Genomic DNA, 21711 nt, shown 5'->3' on the forward strand with positions numbered 1-21711 from the left:
TTTCTCAATTTCTTATAAGGTTAAATGTACAATTAACTTCTGACCCAGCATTTGTATTCCTGGGCCTTTCTAACAGAGAAATGATAACCTAAATTCACAAAAACTTTTATACAAATATCCACAGCAACTTTAATCATAATAGCCAAATCTAAACACATGCCTAATGTCCTACAAGAGATGAGTGATTAAACAAACTTCAGTACGTACGTACTGTGGAATACTACTCAGCAATAAAACGGAATGAATTATTGATACATGCTGGATGAACCTCCAGAGAATCATGCTGACTTTAAAAAGGCCAATTAAAAGGTCACATAGTGAACGATTCCCTTTATATAACATTTTCAAAATGACAAAATTTTAGGAGTGTATTAATGGATGTCAGGGATTAGAAAGAGCAGGACAAGAAGCTGGTATATATGGCTATAAAAGTGCCACCCAAAGGGTCTGGTAGTGATGGAACTGTCCAATATCTTCACTGTGGTGATAGATACAGAGCCCTATATGATGATTAAGTTGTACAGAGCTAAACACACACACACACACACACACACACACACACACACACGTGAGGAAATATAAATAAAATGGATGGATTCTAGCAATATCAGTATCATGTGGTAATGATATTACATTTATTCTATAGTGTTACAAAATTTTACCACTGAAGAAAACTGAATAAATTGTACACAGGATCTCTCTGCATTATTTCTTATATCTGCATGTGAATCTAAATTTTAATTCAATAAAAATTTTAAATTAAAAAATGGATGAGCCCAATTCTGAATGACAGGGCACATCACAAATGTTTAAAGAGTATCTTAAAAATTGATAATAACTTTGACTGCAAAACATCTGCAATAACTGACCTAAAATATTTTAAAATAATAAGAGTCTATTTTAAATATTTATTCCCCAGTAACCAAGATCAATGGCAGTGACTGGAAACTTATTTCATAAGATTCTTCATATCATAGGATTTGCTTTTATTTATAAAGCACTTTAAGATCTTGCTCTCCAAACAGAATAATTTTACTTTTTTAAATAGCTCCTCATAAATCAGTTATTACATTTCTGAGATTCTCTTCTGTTCTTCAAATTTTTTCCTCTTGTCTAAATATATTGGGAAGATTATTATTTACTTGAATATTTTTGTATTTATATAATTTAGTTTCAGTTTCTGAAAGGGTGGTAATAGTGTAGACAGATGTCTTAAACTCTGTAAGCTGTTATATGCTGACATAACTCTAAACGTGGGAAGAAGAATCATGGAAATTGGGGGTAAAAAAAAAAAGACCTTGATTTTTTTGGAAGAATATTACCCAAAGCATATGCTCATTTTATTCAAAAATTAAGTCCTTATTTGAATTTGTATAACTGGCTCTAACAAAATTTAAAGTTCCTTGAAAGTACATTTTGAGATTTGAATTTTGAATAATAATATGAATTACTATATAAAACTAATCAATTGTTCATTTGTTAAAAATGTTAACTTACTACAGAATGGATTTGTGCCAACAGTATCCAAAAACACAGTGGTCCTGAGAGTTCTGTTCTCTATTCTCTCTTTTAAAACATCTTTCCATAGCTCAGTTTGATAACCTGAGATTTGAGAAATAGAATATTAGTAATTGGACTTTTATCAAATAGCATACAAAAATATCAAATCACTAAAAGAACTAAAGGATCAATGTATTATGATAATTATTATAATTTATGAATTTTTATAATTAAAAAATCATTTTTCAAATAATTTCACATTCTATTTATTTCAACTACAATAACAACTCTTAAATTCAAGATTCACAAATAAATCTACTTCCTGGAAACCTTATCAGAGCTTTGCATATGCCATATAGTTAAAGTCCATTTGTATAAGTTTTTACTATTACAAATGCAGAATTTTACTTGAAACTCTTTTCAGTTAATTCAGCAGAATAAATTGATTAGATAAAACTTGAACACAGAATTTAGCTCCATGAGCACAGCCTTCAATTATCCTATATACACATTCATACAGATACAGTACGCATATGTATACATTATATATACAATGTATATATTATAGATAGCATCTATGTACACTATATATTGTATGTATAATATATATTTCAGATACAAACAATATTTGTACATACAGAATATATAACATATACACACACATATTTAATATGCTTCCTACTTCATGTATGTGTCTGTTTTCACACTGCTACCTCCGAATTTGAAATTTGAATGCAGTTGAAAGAATACTGAATTGAAAATTCAGAGATTTAACTCCCGTTTTCACTTGTGCCCTTCAGCAACCCACATGTTCACACGGGGTCACAATTTCCTCATTTATATGGAAAAGCAACGGGACCAGAAAAGCAATCCCCAACATGAGGACTGAAGAAAACTAATCCCACAAGATATTTTGTGGACAGAAGGGGTCTATGAGGAAATAAGTCATGCAAAGCCTGCATATTGCCTGCCTCTTCTAGCAATTCTCTAGTATATTAGTATAAACCTCCTGTGAAAGAAAACCGCAGGAGGCTGTTTAATTCAGCCTTTGTAATTGCTACCCATTTCATTGAGGTTACTTGGCTTTGGAAACATTTCTGGTAGAGCCTATCATGATATTGATCAGATGTCTACATGCCCATGACACGCTTGGGGTCTGGTATTGTCTTTGGCAAACCCTGAACAAACAGCCTCTGAGATTCTTTCCAGCTCTAACATTCTATTTTTTATATGGATTCTTTTTTTCTCTGTAATTTCCCACTGGCAGGCTTTAGTTATCAAAAGTTGCAACACTTAACTGCTCTTAAGTTTATTGATTTAGATGGTGTGAACCATGCATGATTCATATCTACTTGCTAATAGCAAATGAAAAGCTAACCATGGTTCACACCTCTTCACTTGTTAAGAATTCCCTTAAAAATACAAACTAACAAACAAACAAAACCCTCAGTACCACTAAGAATGCACAAGTTTCTTTCTTTAGTGGAAATATAGATGGATGCTAAATAGTGAGATCCTTTTGTGAATCAAGAACAAGTATCATCATGAGACGACCAAATGCGCCCACAACATGGAACACAGAAAGGAGGTTGACCAAGTTCCTCTCACTAAGAATCTGAAAAATATTTAGTAGGAAATAACTATTTTCTCTGTTCCACAGAAAAATTTTTCCATAAAATGTTAATAGCATATTCACAAGTAAGTATGAAAGCTTCCAGCAGAAAATACTAACAAAATTACATGTTCATTTTCCACAAAGAAGTATAGTAAGTATGATAATCTCTCTTACCTAGTTTAGGACACGATTTTTCCTTAAAGTCGGCACAATCCACACATGAACCAGTCTTGTAATCTTTGTACGAATGACAAGGAAATGAAATAAAATTGCAGCTTGTTTCCAAAGCTGCCATGAATAAGTAAACTGCTCTCTGATGGTCGCATTTAATAAATTCAAGTCCTTAAGTGTTCAAAGTCAAGCAGTTAGATGTATTAAGCCAAGTTCAAGTAAGTTTGAAAAAAAATATTAAGTTCTACCTAATGCTGTGCACTGTATGAATATCAAAGTGCTGACTACAATGCAGTTTTATCTCAGGCACCTAAACAAATGTTACCATTTAAAACTTAAATGTAATATGCCTTTTACATGAGATTTATTAGAAATTTTTCTAAAGTAATAACACAGCAAAAATGTTTAATTTCAATTATTCAACAAACTCTACACACAGTGCTACCATATTTAGTAACTAGTGTACACATATCTCCCTTCTAAACTCTCACGCTTAACATTTCTATTCAGTGTCGGAGATGAATGTGAAACAAGGTGACATTAAAACTTTATCATGTCTCTTTCCTTTCCTAACTTCTCACATCCCTATCCCTTTAACCAAACTTCTCTAGTTGCAGTGGCCTTTAATGATGTGGTACGTGACTGGTTGCCACTGTAGACCTCAGAACATTTTTTTGCCATAGCTCTGAAGTGAGCCAAATTCCACACCTGGAGATGTTGCTCAGCTATTTATGTACAGAATAACCAAGTGCAGAAGTTCATAAATCTGTGTTTGTATAATACTATGGTAATGGTAAAAATTAAATCCTGAAGCCAAACTTGTGTTATATAACTTTGCTATACATGCTTCTTCATTGACTTATAACTTCTCCTAATGTTTAAAATGATAAACTAAAACTGTTGAGACTATAATGTAATAGGTTTCACCCATAACCAAATGGTAACATTTATGAACCGAGAAGGATCACATTAAACCATTTTCCACCAATAACTCCTGAATCATGAGCAATGGTGATAAAAAAAAATCTTGCCCCCAGATTAATAAGGGAAAAAAGTAAACTGATTTTCTTTCATTATTTTGACTCATGCACAATTTATTCTAAAATACTATTGGTATACCTGAAAAAATTGATTTAGGACAGCCAGGTTGCTTTTTCCCTCCATTTGGATAGAAATCTATATGTCCCAAGGGTTCTTTAATGCCTAAACCTGAGAAGAAAAGCACCCAAGAATCACAAAGTAAATATAATCAGGTCAGCAACACTTATGTAAAACAAAATCTCCTATAAAATCCTTTGAAAGTGACTCAAAATTTGAATTGAAAATAACATAAATGCTATTTTTTAAAAGATGAGTTTTTCTGGTATTAATTCCTCAATTAATTCCTCATGCAAATTATGTTTCATTAATTTAACACATTTACATGTGATCAGTTTATTATGGGTCCATCACAGTTCTTTGCGCTATGAATATATAAGTGAAAAAGGAAAATAGAGCAAAAATCCTTATCATTAGTGGAAATTACATCCTAATGGGAGAAAGACATAATAAACAAGTAAAAATACAGTATGTCAGATAATAATAAGTGCTGTAGAGAAAAATTAAGTAGAATAAGGAACAGTGAATGCCTAGTGAGTGTGTTAGGTTGCACTTTTAAGTAGTTTGGTTGGGGAATTTCCCACTGAGGAGGTGAGAATTGAGCAGAGATGTGAAGGATGTGAGCAACGCAGTGAGTCAAGAAGGTATCTGTGTGCACATGGAGTATTCAAAGAATCCAGGTTAGCTGGTGTATTGCGTGAGAAAGAGCATTGGAGGAAATGAAGCCAAGTCATTTAGGATCTTTTAGGTGAGTGTGATCATTCGCTCTCATTCTGGATAATAATGTGTAGGATTTGGTGCTAGACTCACTAACTGGAAAAATCGAACGCTGCTTCTGCTGGAACAAGTTGTGCCAGAGTGACACGAAACATGTAGCTATGATTTAAGAGTTTCTGTATACACTTGTCCATTGATATCCATGGGATATTGGTTCCAAGACTCCCCCCGCCAGTCTCCCGCCCTCCCACACGGACACCAAAATCTGAGGATGCTCAAGTCCCATATATAAAATGGCGCAGCACAGTCGTCCCTCTGTGCCCAAGAGTTCCACATCCGCAGATTCGGACGGCCAACTGTATCTGTAGAGCCTTGGGGCACCAGGGAAGATGCAAGTTCTGGGTGCATTACCACTATGGGGTCTATAACCCAGGGGAGCCATAGGAAGGAAAGAGGTTAGCAAGCTCAGAATATTCAGGACTGCGGTTAGATATAAAATCTTGCTGCCAAGTAAGATTGCAATGCTTTGGGTTGGGGTACAAGAAATTTCCTACAACATAATGAACTCTTGAGAGAGATCAGCAATAGATTCAGTACAATGAAGATAAATACTTGGGTCTGACGGTACGGATTAAGTTGCAATTAGTTGATTTAGTTCTAGTATGTATCGGAACACGATAACAGCTAGTGAGGTGTTAGCAGGGCATGAGGACACTGGGCAGGTACATTACAGGGGAGGGGATACAGCATATAAGGAAAGACAAAGGACACCTTACATGACTTCCTTAGAACTCCCTGGAATCCAGGGAAGCATATGTATGATTTGATTGTGACAGTGGTGAGGGTATGCTAACCAATTCCTCTACATTCCATTATCCACTTAGCTTGTGGAATTTTAGTAAGGAAGGACAGTCTTCTAAATATAACCCCAAAAAAGTCCAATAATTTTGGAGATCTTTACAATTTCCTCCTATCTGAACTCAACATAGAGTTCCAAGACTAGGGTGTTTCAGGTTTAGAGCCATCATTTTCTCCAATCTGCTTCTGAAGTAAAATCAAACCAAGAAGACTGCTCAGGAATCAGGAAGAAGCAAAAGATATTTATTATTACAAGCAGCCCTTGATTCAGGCATGTCATTTCCCTTTTATCAGATGGAAGGGGCAGGGCAGCTTGGTCTGCTTAGGCCATTCATTCTTTTGATTTCAAGAAGGGTGGGGAGAGCAGATATGGCTTTCTAATTTTCTTTTTATTGTAAAATATAAAACCTACATGCAGAAAAGAACATAAAACTAAAGATTAATTAATGAATATAAAGCAAATAGCCACTTAACTACCACACCCATGTCAGGAAATAGAACCTAGAAACTCCCAGTGTGACCTTAACCCAGTAACTAGCTTCTTACTTTTCTATAAAACTAAGAACCATGTTTACTTTTAATTTTTTTTTTCTTTTTTGCTATTGCTATTCTTTACCTTCCACGGATGCCTCTAAAACAATATATTTTAGATTAGCTCATTTTGGAAATATATTTGTATTCATATTTGTATCTGGCTTCTTTCAATTATCAGTATATTTGTGATATTAAACCACATTGTCAGGTGTAAATGTAGTCATTCATTTGTAATCATTCATTGCTATATAGTATTTCATTGAATGAACATACTACAACTTGTTTATCCATTCTCCTGTTGGTGGACATATGTTGTTTCAAATTTGGGGTTAATATGTGTTAATACTATGAACATTCTTGAACACACACATCAATGCATATGTGAAGGAATATCTGTTGGTTTTATACCTAGGAGTAGAATTGCTGTGTTATAGAATATGAATATCTTCAATTTTAATAAATAATCCTAAATAATTTGCCAAAGAGGTTGTACCAATTTACGCCCTACCAACAACATGTGAACATTTCTGTTATTCTACATCCTCTCCAATAAATGGTCTTGTAAGGCTTTCTAATTTTAGTCATTCTGGTAGGCATGTGCTGTTTCACTGGGGTTTTAATTTACATGTTTCTGCTCACTGAAGATTTTAAGAACTTTCCATTGCCTAGTTGGAATTTCTCTTTTGTAAAATGTCTGTTCAAGTCTTGATTTTTTTTTAATTAAGTTGTATTTTTCTTTATTACTAATGTATAGTGCTTACTTATCTCTTTTCCTGTTTTGCCTTGCTGTTAGCTTTCATAAAGTGTTCTTTAATGAAGTTCTCAATTTTAATATAATCAGACATCTTAATGTTTGAATTTGGCTTATGCTTTTTCATGCACACTGAAGAAAAATGTTATGAAGATTTTTTAAATAATATCTTGTAATATGTTTATTGCTTTTCCTTTCACATTTATACACACCATAGGAAAAGAAATTTTGTGTTTTATGGGAGTTAGAGACCTTTTTATTTCATTTTGAGTTTTCAGTTGACTGACACAGAACCACTTATCAGAAAGTCTACAAATAACAAATGTTAAGAAAAGGGAACCCTCGTACATTGTTGGCGGGAATGTAAATTTGTGCAGACACTATGGAAAACAGTATGGAGGTTCCTTAAAAAACTAAAAATAGAACTACCATATGATCCAGCAATTCCACTCCTGGGTATATATCTGAAATAAATGAAAACACCAATTTGAAAAGTTACATGCTCCCCAGTGTTCAAAGCAGTACTATGTACAACAGCCATGACATGGAAGCAACCCAAGTGCCCATCAACAACTGGATTAAGAAGATGTGAATGGAATATTATTTAGCCATAAAAAATGAAATGTTGGCATTTGCAGCAACATGGATGGATCTAAAGAATATTACGCATAGTGAAATAAGTCAAAGAAAAACAAATACGGTATTACTTATAAGTGGAATCTAAAATATAATACAAATAAATGTATATACAAAACAGAAACAGACACACAGACATAGAAAACAAATTTATGGTTACCAAAGGGGAGAGAGCAGGAGGAGGGACAAATTAGGAGTATGGGATTAGTACATCAAACAGATAAGCAACAGGGTTTACTGTATAGCACAGGGAATTATACCCAATATCTTGTAATAACTTATAGTGGAATATAATCTGTAAAAAAAAAAAAAAAAAAAAAAAAGAAACACTATCCTGTATACCTGAAACTAACACAATATTGTAAATCAACTATTCTTCAATTAAAAAAATGAAACCCAGAAAAAAAAGAATCATTTTCACACCGTCCAGCAGTACCAAACTCATAATAAATGTAATAAGTTCCATAACTCTGTTTTTTTTTTTGTTTTTTTTCGTGGTACGCTGGCCTCTCACTGCTGTGGCCTCTCCCATTGCGGAGCACAGGCTCCGGACACGCAGGCCCGGCGGCCATAGCTCACGGGCCCAGCCACTCCGCGGCATGTGGGATCCTCCCAGACCGGGGCACAAACCCGCATCCCCTGCATCGGCAGGCGGACTCTCAACCACTGCGCCACCAGGGAAGCCCTGTTTTGGGGTGTTTTTTTTTTTACTGACTTTTTTGTCACCCTTACACTAATGACACTGTCTTCACTATTACCATTTCATAAGACTTGATATCCGGAAGCACATGTGTTTGCACTTTTTTCTTCTTCAAGAACACTTTAACAGGGGCTTCCCTGGTGGCGCAGTGGTTAAGAATCCACCTGCCAATGCAGGGGACATGGGTTCGAATCCTAGTCCGGGAAGATCCCACATGCTGCAGAGCAGCTAAGCCCGTGTGCCAGAACTACTGAGCCTGCGCTCTAGAGCCCACTAGCCACAACGACTGAAGCCTGTGTGCCTAGAGCCCGTGCTCCGCAACAAGAGAAGCCCCCACTCGCCACAAGTAGAGGAAGCCCGCACGCAGCAACAAAGACCCAACACAGCCAAAAATGAACAAATAAATTAATTTTAAAAAAAAGAATAACAATACTTGACCCTTTGCATTTCCATATTAATTTTATAATTAGCTTGTGAGGTTATTTAAAAAATATTGGCTTTTGACAAAGATTGCATTGAATCTGTAGGTCAACTTGCAAAAATTGACATGTATACAACACTCACATTCATATGTGTGGTTTAGTTCCTTTTTATTTTGGTCTGCAATGTTTTGTGGTTTTCTGCGTAGAGCACTTGCACAATTTTCTTAAGAGTTATTTCTAGATTTTATCTTATTAAAATGGTATAATTCTAAAGTTTTATTTGCTAACTCTTATTGCTGGTTTCTAGAAAGAATTGAATTTTGTGTATATAGCTTATATTCAACAACCTTGCTAAATTTTCCTGTGAATTCTAATTACCTGGAGATTCTTTGGGGTTATCTATGTATGCAAACATATCATCTGAAAATGATTTTATATTTTTATATCTTTTAATACTTTTCTCCCCTTACTGCACTTAAGACATCCAGTAAAATGTTGCTTCAGAATGACTAGACTAGGCATCCTTTTCCAGTTCCCAGTCTCAAAAAGAAAGTCTTCCAAATTCCATCATCAACGTGACATTTTCTACAGATTTTTGAATAGATATATTTTAACAGATTGTGGAATTTTACTTCTTTTCCCAATTTTCCAGTTTTTGCCATACATAAATTCTCCCTAAAGCTTTTTCTTCATTTGATTGAGATTATTAAATGAATTTTCTCCCTTATTCTTTTGCTAAGATGAATTAAGAAACTGATTTTTGAATGTTAAACTAAATTTGCTTTTTGATAATAAATCCAAATGGATGTGATTCAGTACCAATTTTATATGCTGCTGGCTTACTAATTTTATATTTTATGCAGAATTTTTGCATCTATGATTATTACAGAGAATGTCCAGCAAACTGTCTTTTCTGCAATGTCTTTCTCAACTTTTGACATTAAGTTTGTGATGGCTTTCTAAAAAGGTTGGAAACCATTTCCTATTTATTTGTTATTATCTGAAGGTGTTTGTGAAACAGTGGTCTTATTTATCACTTAATTGTTTGGTAGAGAACAAAAACTTGTCTGGGAATTTACTCTGATGGAAGGCTTTAAATTACAGTTTCTATTTTATCAATAGTTAAAAAACTCTTCAAACTTTCCCTTTTCATTTGTCAGTTTGGTAAATGCTTTTGCTTTTCGTAAGAATTTTTATATTTCATATATCATACCATATGGTCATATATTTTCATATTTATTTGCAAAATATTGTTCATTACATTGCTTTGTGATGATTTTAATACCTATAGTATCTGTAACACTATCTCCTTTATTATTATTGATATTAGTTGTGTTTTCTCTCCTTGTCCTTTCTGTTTTCTTCTCTCCAAGGACTCATTACTCTGGAGGGTGATATATAAAGTTCAAGCATTCTATGTTCCTTTCATTTTATTGAAAGAAGGTAAAAATGACATAGTTTTAAATAATTAATGTTGTCTTTTTAAAGTGCAAATTTTTGGCTTTTTATATCACTTCTAATTGATATTTTTATTCCATTTTTGTATGTTTATCATCAACTTCTTAATATCTATGGGTATGTTTTATGTTTAATTCTTAATTTCCCAAGATAGATGCTTAGATTATTGATTTTCAGCCTTTTAAGATATCTGTAACTGGACATTTATTTCTAGTCATGGCTTTTGCTGACTCCAACAAATTTTAATATGTAGTAACTTTAATACTATTGAATCAAAATATTTTATATTTCCATTATTATTTATTCTTCCTTCATTAGTTATCTAAAAATATGTTTCTTCTAAAAATATATGGATTTTCTACTTATATTTTTCTTATTTATTTATAGTTTAATTGCTTTGAATATAGAGAATACTACCTTTTATGCTTCCCCCTCTATGAAAATTTTGAGAATATTTTTAAGGCCCAGTGTATAATGTTTCTCTAAAATATCCATGGTGCTTTAGAAGAATGTATATTCTCCAGTTGTTGGGTATAATGTTTTATAAATGTCCATTAGATCAATTTTTCTAATTAAAATCTCCCAGTATGATTGCGCAGTTGCTTTTCTTTCTGCAATGGGATAGTGTAAAGTTTGCTTTATGTAATTTTAAGCCATGTTATTAGGTATATACAAACTATCTTCCTGATGAGTTGAAAGTTTTATAATTTTAAGCCTTTCTATGTTTCTACTAATTTTGAGATAAAATTATTTTAGTCTAAGTTAATGTATGTAGATTCACCACCTTTTGGTGGATAATATTTGCATATCAATGTTCTACTTTCACATATTCTGCTTCCTTACTGTTATATATGTCTTTAATAAATAACACATAATTGAATTTTTGTCTTTTTAGCTAAGTGTGACACCATATTTTAATTGAATCTAATAGGCTAAATTTCATTTAGGCTATTTACATTTAATGGTATAGCTGGGTTTAATTTTACCATCATATTATTTACTTCTATTTACTTTGTCTGATCTTTATGATTCTTTCTCTCCTTTCTTGCCTTCTTTTGGACTTAAAAAAAATTATTCCCTTTTGTCCTCCGTTGCTTTGGAAGTTATATACTCTTTTACTCTTTTCTTTGTGGATACCTAGAGATTTAACAGAAAGCCTTGATTTATAAATACCAACTGTTGACAATTACTTTTAACCTTTCTTCCATACAATTAAAGGAACAAAAAATGCTTGAACTTCAGTTAACAGCCCCCCAAATATGCTATTTTTGTAATATATTTTAATTCTCTCTATATATTCCAAATTCCATAAAACAATGTGTTTTATGCCATCAACAGCCATTTAGATTGAACTGTATTTTACCATTTTCAATACTCTTCCTTCCTGAATAGCCATCAAAGGATAATTTTCCTTCTTTTGATGACAATTTCTCTCAGTGTATACTTGTCTGAAACTATATAGTTTCCTTTTTTTTTTCCTGAAACAGATTGGGATACTAGGTATTTATTTTCTTTCACCATATTGGAAATATAACTCTATTCTTTCCTAGCTTCCACTGTTTCTGTTGAGAAACTAGTTATAATTTGGGTCATTTTTTATTCATTTAATTTTATGCTGTATGCTTTGTTGTGGTCTTTTCTGTAACTTTACTATCATGTGTCTCAATGAGGACGTCTATTCACATTGGAATTAACTGCATTCCAATTTTTTTATTGATTATAATTCCTCAGTTTTTAGAAATTCTGAGATATTATCTTTAGATATCATTTCTGTCCTATTTTTCTCTCCTTTTATTTTGAATTTGAATGAAACATGATTGACCTTCTCACTATTTATCCTATGTACCTCTTACCTCTCTGTATTGTCTGCTCTCTGATTTTTGCTCCGTATTGTACCCTTTTACTTTATTCTAGAAACAGACTTCTCACCTATTTTCCAAGTCACTCGCTTTCTCTTTTTACCTGATTCAAAATTTCTGTTCAACCCATTCAATAATTGTCAATTATTTTATTTTTTAAGTTAAAAACATTTTATTATTTTTATCAAATATAATAGGTCATATTTATATTTAAATGTCATTCTCTGCTGATATTTGCGGTCTTATCTCTTTGAAAATATTAAGCACGTTTTAGCCAGTGTATAATAATTCCAATAGTTGCAGGCCTATGGGTCTGTTTCTGCTGATTATTGTTTCTGTTGGTTCTCATGCACGTTTCTTGCTTCAAGTGTACCTGGCTATCTTTATTTGGATGCTGGACATTTAAAAATATATTTATAGGGCTTCCCTGGTGGCGCAGTGGTTGAGAGTCTGCCTGCCGATGCAGGGGACGCGGGTTCGTGCCCCGGTACAGGAAGATCCTACATGCCGCAGAGCGGCTGGGCCCATGAGCCATGGCCGCTGAGCCTGCGCGTCCGGAGGCTGTGCTCCGCAATGGGAGGGGCCACAACAGTGAGAGGCCCGTGTACCGCAAAAAAAAATAATAATAAATATATATATATATATTTATAAAAATAATTTGAGACCAAGGATGATGTATCTTCCTACAAAAAAGGACTATTATTGGCTTCTATCAGGTACCTAACAGATCCAACAATCCAAGAGCTCCTTAAACAAAACACAATATGAGATTTTTCTGGCAACTTCAGATTATTAAAAGCTTTTCTAGAGATTATAAAAAGGCTGGTTTATTTCAAGTTTACATTTATTCCTATAGTGCTACCCTTTGGGGTCCCAAAAAGTAGTATAAGATGTTTTACAAGCCTCATATGAGGGTTTCAAAAACACTTCCCATATTCTCTACACCAGAGAAAAATGACTCCAAATTACCAGTTCACCTCCCTGGAATTTTTCTGTCTTCTGGATATTAGACTGGTAATTTTTTCCTGATATCCCAGCAGGAATGTTTGTTCAAATTACCTAATCAACAATTATGAAAGGCAACATAGCTTCCTTAACATATACAACTGAAAAAGGACAAGAATTACTGGCAAGTAGAAAATGCACTCATAGGTTAGTATTTAAGGAAAGGGCAGTATCTCATTCAGAGATTCCTTGAGACAGGTGAATATGCAGTATCAAAAATCTGTGTTCCTCATTTGTGATAGTCATGAAAAGATCAGTTAAAGGTGCCAACTATGTGGCATCTAGTGGAAAGTTAGATTTGATAAGCTGAGTCATCAAAAGATATTAAGAATATAAGACAATCCAAACAGTTTATTAGGAAAAGTCAAAAATGCAAACAAAAACAATAAAAAGTATGAAGAGCCAATTCAAAAGGCCATAAGCAGAATTGAAGTTGGAATTTCAAAAAGAAGAGTTCAAAATTGCAGAGTAATTGGCACTAGGTGTGCTGTGTGTGGGAATGTTAAGCTGATATACAGGGCTAGAGAAAGAAAACGTGAAAGGTTGAGGGTATCAGAACTATGAGACTTTAGGCACTGACTCTCTGTATGATGTAGATGAACTTAGATTCCAAATAAAGAGCATAATTGTTCTGATTATAGGCTCAGCCCATGGGCATATAGACATAGAATTTGAAAAATTGTCATCTATGGCATTAATGGTATTTATATATCTCACAGAATCATTGGTATGGATCACCACAGGGTAAATTCAGAATAATATGGGAGAAAATAAATTACCTGGACCAAAGAGAAAATAAACCTGAGGAAACAGGGAGTTGGGAGCAGTCTTTGGGTCACTTCCTCCTGTCTCTGCCTTAGCACTATATCCTCCCCATGCACCCCAACCAAACACATGTAAATTTCCAGTTAATTTGAGCAGCATACTGGTGAAGTGCAGATTTTGGAATCAGAAGATTCTATTTCAAATTCTGACTCTGCCTCCTACTGGTCTTGTCACCTTGACCTGAGCCTCTTCTCCATTTGTAAAAGGGGGATGATAACGTTTACTTACTCATGGGGACTTAGGAGAATTCCATAATTAATTCACATAAAGAACTTGAAGTGCCTCGTATATAGGAAGTACTCAGTAAATATTAGTACCATCAGTTTCAACTCAGGAAGGGGATCTGGGCCATCTAAAATATTATCTGAAAGTGTCCAACACACTCTGGTTAAAACGATCAATAGTCGGTTAGACATTTTGAGGAAAATAATAAAAAATCTTTAGGGAAAATTACTCTCTCTGTGCCTGAAGATCTGTGCTGAGTTTGAGTTGACATACAACAAAGTGATAAAATGATGAGAGAGAATGGTAATCTAAATGCATCAGGAACATTAAGCATGAGGGAAGTTGTAATCAAATCAATAAAATGTTAATAACATGAAAAGGATGAAGTATATTTTTTTAATCAAATTTCAGTTTTTTTAGGATGACATGACATTTCTTGAAACCTGGAGGAGGAAAGCTGAAGGCAAAGAGTTCCATTGGACACCACAGGTTTTCGCTAACTCCAAGAAATGTTGCTTGTGGGAAATATAATCACTATATAATTACAGTCTTATCACTTCATCCACTACTCTCTCTTATTAAGTTTTCCTGTTCCCCAGTGTCTACATCTCCTTTTCTATTTTCAAATAATTAAGCAATAAATCCTACGTTGTTACCATTGGTATCAGTGTGTATGACATCCACAATATGTGCATCAGTGTAATCTAATTTGCCATTTGATGGTTTTCCAGAGAATTGTGGTCCAGCAGGGTCAAGACCTGAAATTCAAGAAAGAAGCTATTAATCTATTAATCAAGTCATACTACAGAGTTCAGTAGGTCATATGCTTGCATTATTATTACATTATAAACATAATGAGCCTATATAGTTTTAGCTTAAACCTGTCCAAAAACAAATCTAACAATAAATGAAATTAGATGAATAGCAAGTATCTTCTTTATTTGAATAATCTTTTTTCCAGTGTTCAGAGTTCATCAATGATGTAGTGTTAAGCCACACTACAGATGCCTAGACAAAATATTGTGGGGTTTTTTTTAGCATTTTTACTTAAGAAGTAATTAGGAATACACTGATTGATAGTAAATCTCTATGTAATAGAAAGTAACTACTACTACTGCTGAGGAGGGGAAATAATAAATACTATCCTGGTCCTGTCTTGAGCCTCATTCTGCACCAGCTCATCCTGGATCTCTCTATAGGTCTAAAATGTTAAGTGCAATTTGAGCTTGGAATAAAACATATTTATTATTAGCTTATCATTCATTTCTCACAAAAGTTTCCCGCATACACATAAGAAAAATATATTAAAAGTTTCATAAAATACAGATATTATTTCTGGTATACTTGAAATTCTCAATAAAAATTTGAAGCTCATGACCTACTGCAGTGTGTCAAAAAAGGTGGGGAGGACATGAAATGCAATGCCTTGAGAACATCTATGCAATAGGGCAACAATCATCTTAAAAAGTAAAATATAATATTGCTTTATCTCAGTACCTTCTGTTAGCCCTAGTTTATTTGGCCCACATGACTGAATGAGACAGAAACTTCTCTCTTCCTATAAATTGTTCTGATGTAGAATCACTGCATTTGCTGGCTTTTTAAACCCTGATGATTGCTTGGCATGTGGAACCATTCAAACTAGACTAATATGTGAATCAACACACCTTAAAATAAAGTAGGATTACCAGCAGATCAAATTGAGCTAGTATGGTGGTTGAAAGAGAATGGACTTTGGATGCTAGAGGCCTTTGTATAAATCCTGGCTTAGCTGTTACTAACTTTTTGACGCTCCTGCATTCATTCAGTTAACCTCAACTTTCACATCCATATAATGAGAATCAAGTTAAAACTGATCAAAGTAAGTAAGGTATACTTAAGGTTTGTAAAGATCCTAAATATCTAAACAAGTTATTCACCTCTATCCTCCCTCTTTGTTAACTTAAGACTCTAGTATTAACATTTGAAATTATTACAAATCATCTATGGGAATAGATCTCAATAATTCTAAAAAGCTAAATTAACTGGGGAAGGATAGTTTTTAAATCACCACCATTCCTAAAGGGAAGCCTGAACGTCCATGTCAGCATTATTTGGTTACTAAGCTTTGTGGATGCAGTAACCTTGTTAAGGAAATACAAGGAGAACTGGGGTCCAGAATCCCTCAGGCATTGATATCAACTCCTGATCCTCCCTTCTAGTGTTCAAGTAAAATTGTTAAAAGAATTAAAATACATTAAAGTTTCTAAAATTTAAGTACATGGTAATAGGTTATCTTCTTAGTCAATACATGAAAAAAGTTTTACATTTAATGGGCCAAACTTTCCTTAGGATTGATACAATAATGTGTCCTTAAAATTCATATGGGACTGCAGAAATTAATCATTTTCCTCTCATTTCTATATGGGTAATTTAAGTTTGGTGAAGAAATAAGTAAGACTTAAGAGTCTAACCAAACAAAGACCAGCATCTGAATATGATATAGAAAAAAAAAGTTTGTGCATCATTTCCTTTCCTTAAATATTGCCCCTGTTAAATGTTAAATAAAGTAATAACTTCTGATGCTAAAAGTATATTAAATATTAATTTTGTCAAAAATATTTTACCTGTTATTCTTCCAACTTGACCATGAAATATCTTTCCCACAAATCCACTAATATGAGCCCCTAAGCTCACACCTATGAAATGAAAATTATCAAGAGATGCTCCATGCCCCTGCAATTCAAAATACAATGTTACAATTTTCATTTCAGAAAATCACAAATTATGCCTGTTGCATCAATATTCTAAAATTCATTATTTTTTCTGGTTTAATCCATTTCTGGGAGACAGGGAATGGGATTTTATAATTTCAAATAACTATATCTTTGTTCAACTTTTTCCATAAAATATCTGATTTTTCTGTACAGTTTTAATACCATTAAATTTTTATTTAAAAATTTAGAAAACATTGTCATTTTTATCTAGAATAGCATATGCAAAATAATACATTTAATTAATAAAGCATTTTGTAATAATAATAACAAAACTAACTTTGTGCTAGCTACCTTGGTATGTGTTTTTTAAATCTCATATGTAATATTCACAATAGTCCTATGAGTTACATATTTTTATCCTATTGCCTAAAACTTTCCCCAGCATCTATTAAATGCTGAATAAATACCGTTTGATAATGAGTTGCCCAAAGTCTCATATATTTATTACTATAAGGGAAAAAGACTTGAAATCCAGGTCTGTTCAACTCCAAAATATAAACTAATCTACCTCCCTTTTTTATCTGTAGATTGTGTCAAAAACTTTAGGAAGACCGAACCGTGTGAAAAATCATCCTTACTTTGGAGATGATAAAATGAGACTCAGAGATTTTAAGTGATTTCCCCCAGCACAATCTGGAGAGTAATGGAGTCTGATCTTCCAAGCCCAAGTTTTGAACACCTTCTGGAGTCTCAGCCCAGGGGAGGGGGAGGGGGGCATTAGGAACTTAAATGAGGAAGAATTTCTTCTACCACACTCTCAGGAAGCAGGTCATGGTCCATTCTACACAGTGACACATCCAATGGCTTACAGAAAGATGTGGAAAATTTACTCTAATGAGAAACTAGATTCAGGTTTTCCAGGCACAGAATGATAATTTTCTTCAACAAATTTCTCAGACCAATGCCTGGAACCTCCAGGGAGTATCACTCTCAGCTTCAGTGCTACTGAACTTTTCATCCCTTCTCCTTAATACGGAGACTTTGCAAGCAAAAGCACTGTTAGAAATCTAATACTACAATTTTCCTAAATTTCTCTACTTAACATTCACATGTTCCACACTTTGAGGTACATATTTATGAATTAGAGCAAAGACCACCGCTAAAAGGAAAAATCAATTATGCAATTTATAGACTATCAGTAAGAACAGGTGAATCAATTACTTCTTCTGTCTCCAGAGGCATAGTTTGGTTTTGTCCAAATTTGAGGATGTAAAAATAATAATGATAGCTGATTTTATTCAATGGTTATTATACGCCAAGTGCTGGTTAAGAATTAATTTCATTTAATACTTAAATAAAATATTGTTAGAAAGTTTTGTTATCCCAAATGTATAGACAAGGAAATGAGGCAGAATAGTTAAGCAATTGCTCCAACTCACACAGATGATATGGATTTGGTGGTCTTTGAACCCCTCCAGTCTGACTCCTAACCACTGTGTGCAACTGCTTCTTGGATCTATGACGCTTGCTCGATTTCAGCAGAGGCTTGGAAGTTCAGCACAACACAACTCAAAGGCGATTTCAAGCTCAAGAATGTCCCCAAATCATATATCACCCTTCCTTCTCTCGAGTGCCATCACTACCACCTCCCTCTAGAACAGACATGGATCTTCATATGTATTGACTTAGCAGTCAAAGATCAGTCAAACTATAGATGATCTAGAACTGGCCTGAATTTATTTGACTCATCCCAACCCTGGACCTAAATGCTGGATAAACGTAAATGGAACTGAGCCCTGCCTCCACGGTTGGCAAAAGTATGCTACTTTTCAAGCTGTTTTCCCCTCACTTTTACCAACGCACACTTGATTAATTTGAAACATTTTAGACGTACCTTAGAAAATATATCTAAAATATCTAATGATTGTATAGTTTATCCCCTCTGTATACATAGAATCACCATATTATCCTGAAGTATAGGTAGAGTTGAAAAAACAAACATCTTAAAAGATTTTAAGATAAAACACAATAATTGAGTCTTTAAGATAATTTTTAAAAACTAAGGTCATGTCTAGGTATAGAATTATCCTTACACAAAGAAAAGATGGCTGCATACATTAGCATATCAATGCAGTAATTCTAAATGCTACAGGAAAATGGTATTTTATTACCACTTTGCAGTATTACATAACATACTGTATATTGTATAACATATATAACACATAAAATTCCAGACTTACCAAAAGATTCTGAATGTACCTACTCAGACTCACAGCAACTTTTCTGGTATTTTTAACCGCTCTACTGTAAAGAAAAGTTGTAGCACCTCGGTTCCAGTCTACTACAATTATATTTATATCGTCTTGGTCCAACAAAATTCTCACAAAGTTCTGAAGCCATGGTGGAGTGGAGCCCGTTGGTCTGTATCCATGAATAAGCCAGACTGTTTTCTTTCTTGTGTTGAAATTAACATTAAGTGAGTTATCCTGCTCAAACAGTGACTCAGCACAGCTCGGGTTGTTCCTTGTATACAATATCAAAAATATCTCCATTTTGGGATTAAACAGATCTCTGAAGGAATCCTTTAAACTTAGGTGAGAGAATGTAAGGCATGGTCCTTTACTCTCTGAAATAAAAAAAAGAAGTCAGTCAAGCTGAGTATTGGGATAGTATTTGATTCGATTCCTGTTGCTGTTGCAAAGAAAAAAATTGAACTTGGAGGGTGGGGAGGTTTTCACTTTATTAGCCTTTTAACATAATTTTCTGAGCAACTACAATGTCTTAAGTAATTAGCTGATTACTTAAATAGACTTTTTGAACTAGATGTATTCAAAATTTACAATGAAATATAGAAATAAATGTGGTTGGCTAAAAATTAAGAATTAATTTTTATCTGTACAAAATAGCAACCGTGTGATTAAAATCATTAACATTAATAAAGAAATTGTTATACACACCAATAAAAGTCCATAAATTGACTATGAACTTTAACAGAAATTTTACAGGGACTTCCCTGGTGGCGCAGTGGTTAAGAATCCACCTGCCAATGCAGGGGACATGGGTTCGAGCCCTGGTCTGGGAAGATCCCACATGCCAGGGAGCAGCTAAGCCCATGCACCACAATTACTGAGCCTGCACTCTAGAGCCCTCGAGCCACAACTACTGAAGCTCACGTGTGTAGAGCCCGTGCTCCACAGCAAGAGAAGGCACTGCAATGAGAAAGGCACGCACCGCAAAGTAGAGTAGCCCCTGCTTGCTGCAACTAGAGAAAGCCCATGCACAGCAATGAAGACCCATTGCAGCCAAAAATTTTTAAAAATTAAAAAATAAATTTACAGAAGAATATTTAGGTATGGATAATAACCATTAGAAAAAATATATTTTACCTGACTAGTAATCAAATAAACACAAATCAAAACAAAAAATATATCATTTTCTTCCTATGAAATTAAACAAAATGAAAAAGTCCTTTAAATACATAATACTTACAAGGGTAAATTTGTAACAAATATTCATATACATGGATGCTGAGAGCATAAGTTGACACATCCTTTTGAAATTTTATATGTGTCTAAGTGTATACTACACAGACATAATCTTAAAAATATTTATTCTTCCTGATTTTCTTCCTAGGATTTACATTAATGAAATAAATAATTTGTATTAAATATAAAGACATTAAATCAACTATCCTCCAATACAAAAAAAAACTTCTAAAAAATATAAAGACATTAATCAGAGGGTTATGCATAATCACACAAAAATTTAAAACGCCTTAATTATCATCATATAGAATTTCATCAATGTGTGCATCCTATTTGTCTATCTACCTACATACCTACGTATCTATCCATCCATCAATCCTAGAAAGTAGAGGAGAAAATGAAATAACTAAGCCAAACCAACAGCAATAGTCGTTACTAGGCAGTGAAACATGGCTGCTTTTTATTTTCTTTTCATAGTTTTTAAGAATTGTATTTTTTTTCCCAAAATAAGCATATAATCTCAAAATAAATTTTAATGAGAACATATGCTCATACTGCTTCTGGAAATTTAACTTGGTAAGAAGATTTGGGAAAACAATTTGTCAATATATATCAAAAATGCACAAAAATATTAGTAATGTTTATGCCAGTAATTACACTTCTAAGAATTTATCCCAAGAAAATAGTCTGAACACATGTAAAAAATGAATATACATTATTTTAATACTGGAGAAATAGAAGTGATTTAAATGCCCAGAAATAATGATGTGCTTAAGCCACTACATATATACATTTAAATGTTTATTTTAACATATATAAATATATATTTAAAACTACACATATATATTTTATATGTAGATATATTTGGTAAATCCATAATAATATGCACTAGTTGCCATCAATCTAGTTTGGAAATTATATATGTGACACTGTCACAATCATTTAGAAGAAAATAAAGGACGAAGACAGTGAAGAAAAAGCAAGACCTGCATTCAATTCTCAGATTAACAGCTGAGAGATACTTGGACAAGTGAAAAACTTTGATACTTCATTTGTTCTAAATACAAAGGAATGAGGAAGTGGAGAGGAGAAATAAACCTCAGTGCAATATCAGTGCTTACTACACAGTACAAATTGTGTAGGGAATTGTGCTTAT

The 21711-nt window shown here is 33.5% G+C and overlaps 1 protein-coding gene across 2 annotated transcripts in view; it reads right to left on the reverse strand.

Annotated features, from left to right (window-relative positions):
• Positions 1–20975, reverse strand: part of LIPI (lipase I) — a 63979-nt gene extending 43004 nt beyond the window's left edge. The window contains exons 1-6 of one of the 2 annotated variants that reach the window (XM_049710557.1): positions 19311–20975; positions 16981–17089; positions 15031–15132; positions 4406–4495; positions 3290–3352; positions 1498–1602 (exon numbers count right to left, since the gene is read on the reverse strand). In XM_049710557.1, the coding sequence (XP_049566514.1) occupies positions 1498–1602; positions 3290–3352; positions 4406–4495; positions 15031–15132; positions 16981–17089; positions 19311–19622 (781 nt within the window). In that variant the 5' untranslated portion in view covers positions 19623–20975. Of the gene's footprint in view, positions 1–1497; positions 1603–3289; positions 3458–4405; positions 4496–15030; positions 15133–16980; positions 17090–19310 lie in introns of both variants that reach the window. The other variant, XM_049710556.1, reaches the window with a different exon arrangement.
• Positions 20976–21711: the final 736 nt, after the last annotated feature.

This window comes from Orcinus orca, chromosome 5, assembly GCF_937001465.1.
Source record: "Orcinus orca chromosome 5, mOrcOrc1.1, whole genome shotgun sequence".
NCBI lineage: Eukaryota > Metazoa > Chordata > Mammalia > Artiodactyla > Delphinidae > Orcinus > Orcinus orca.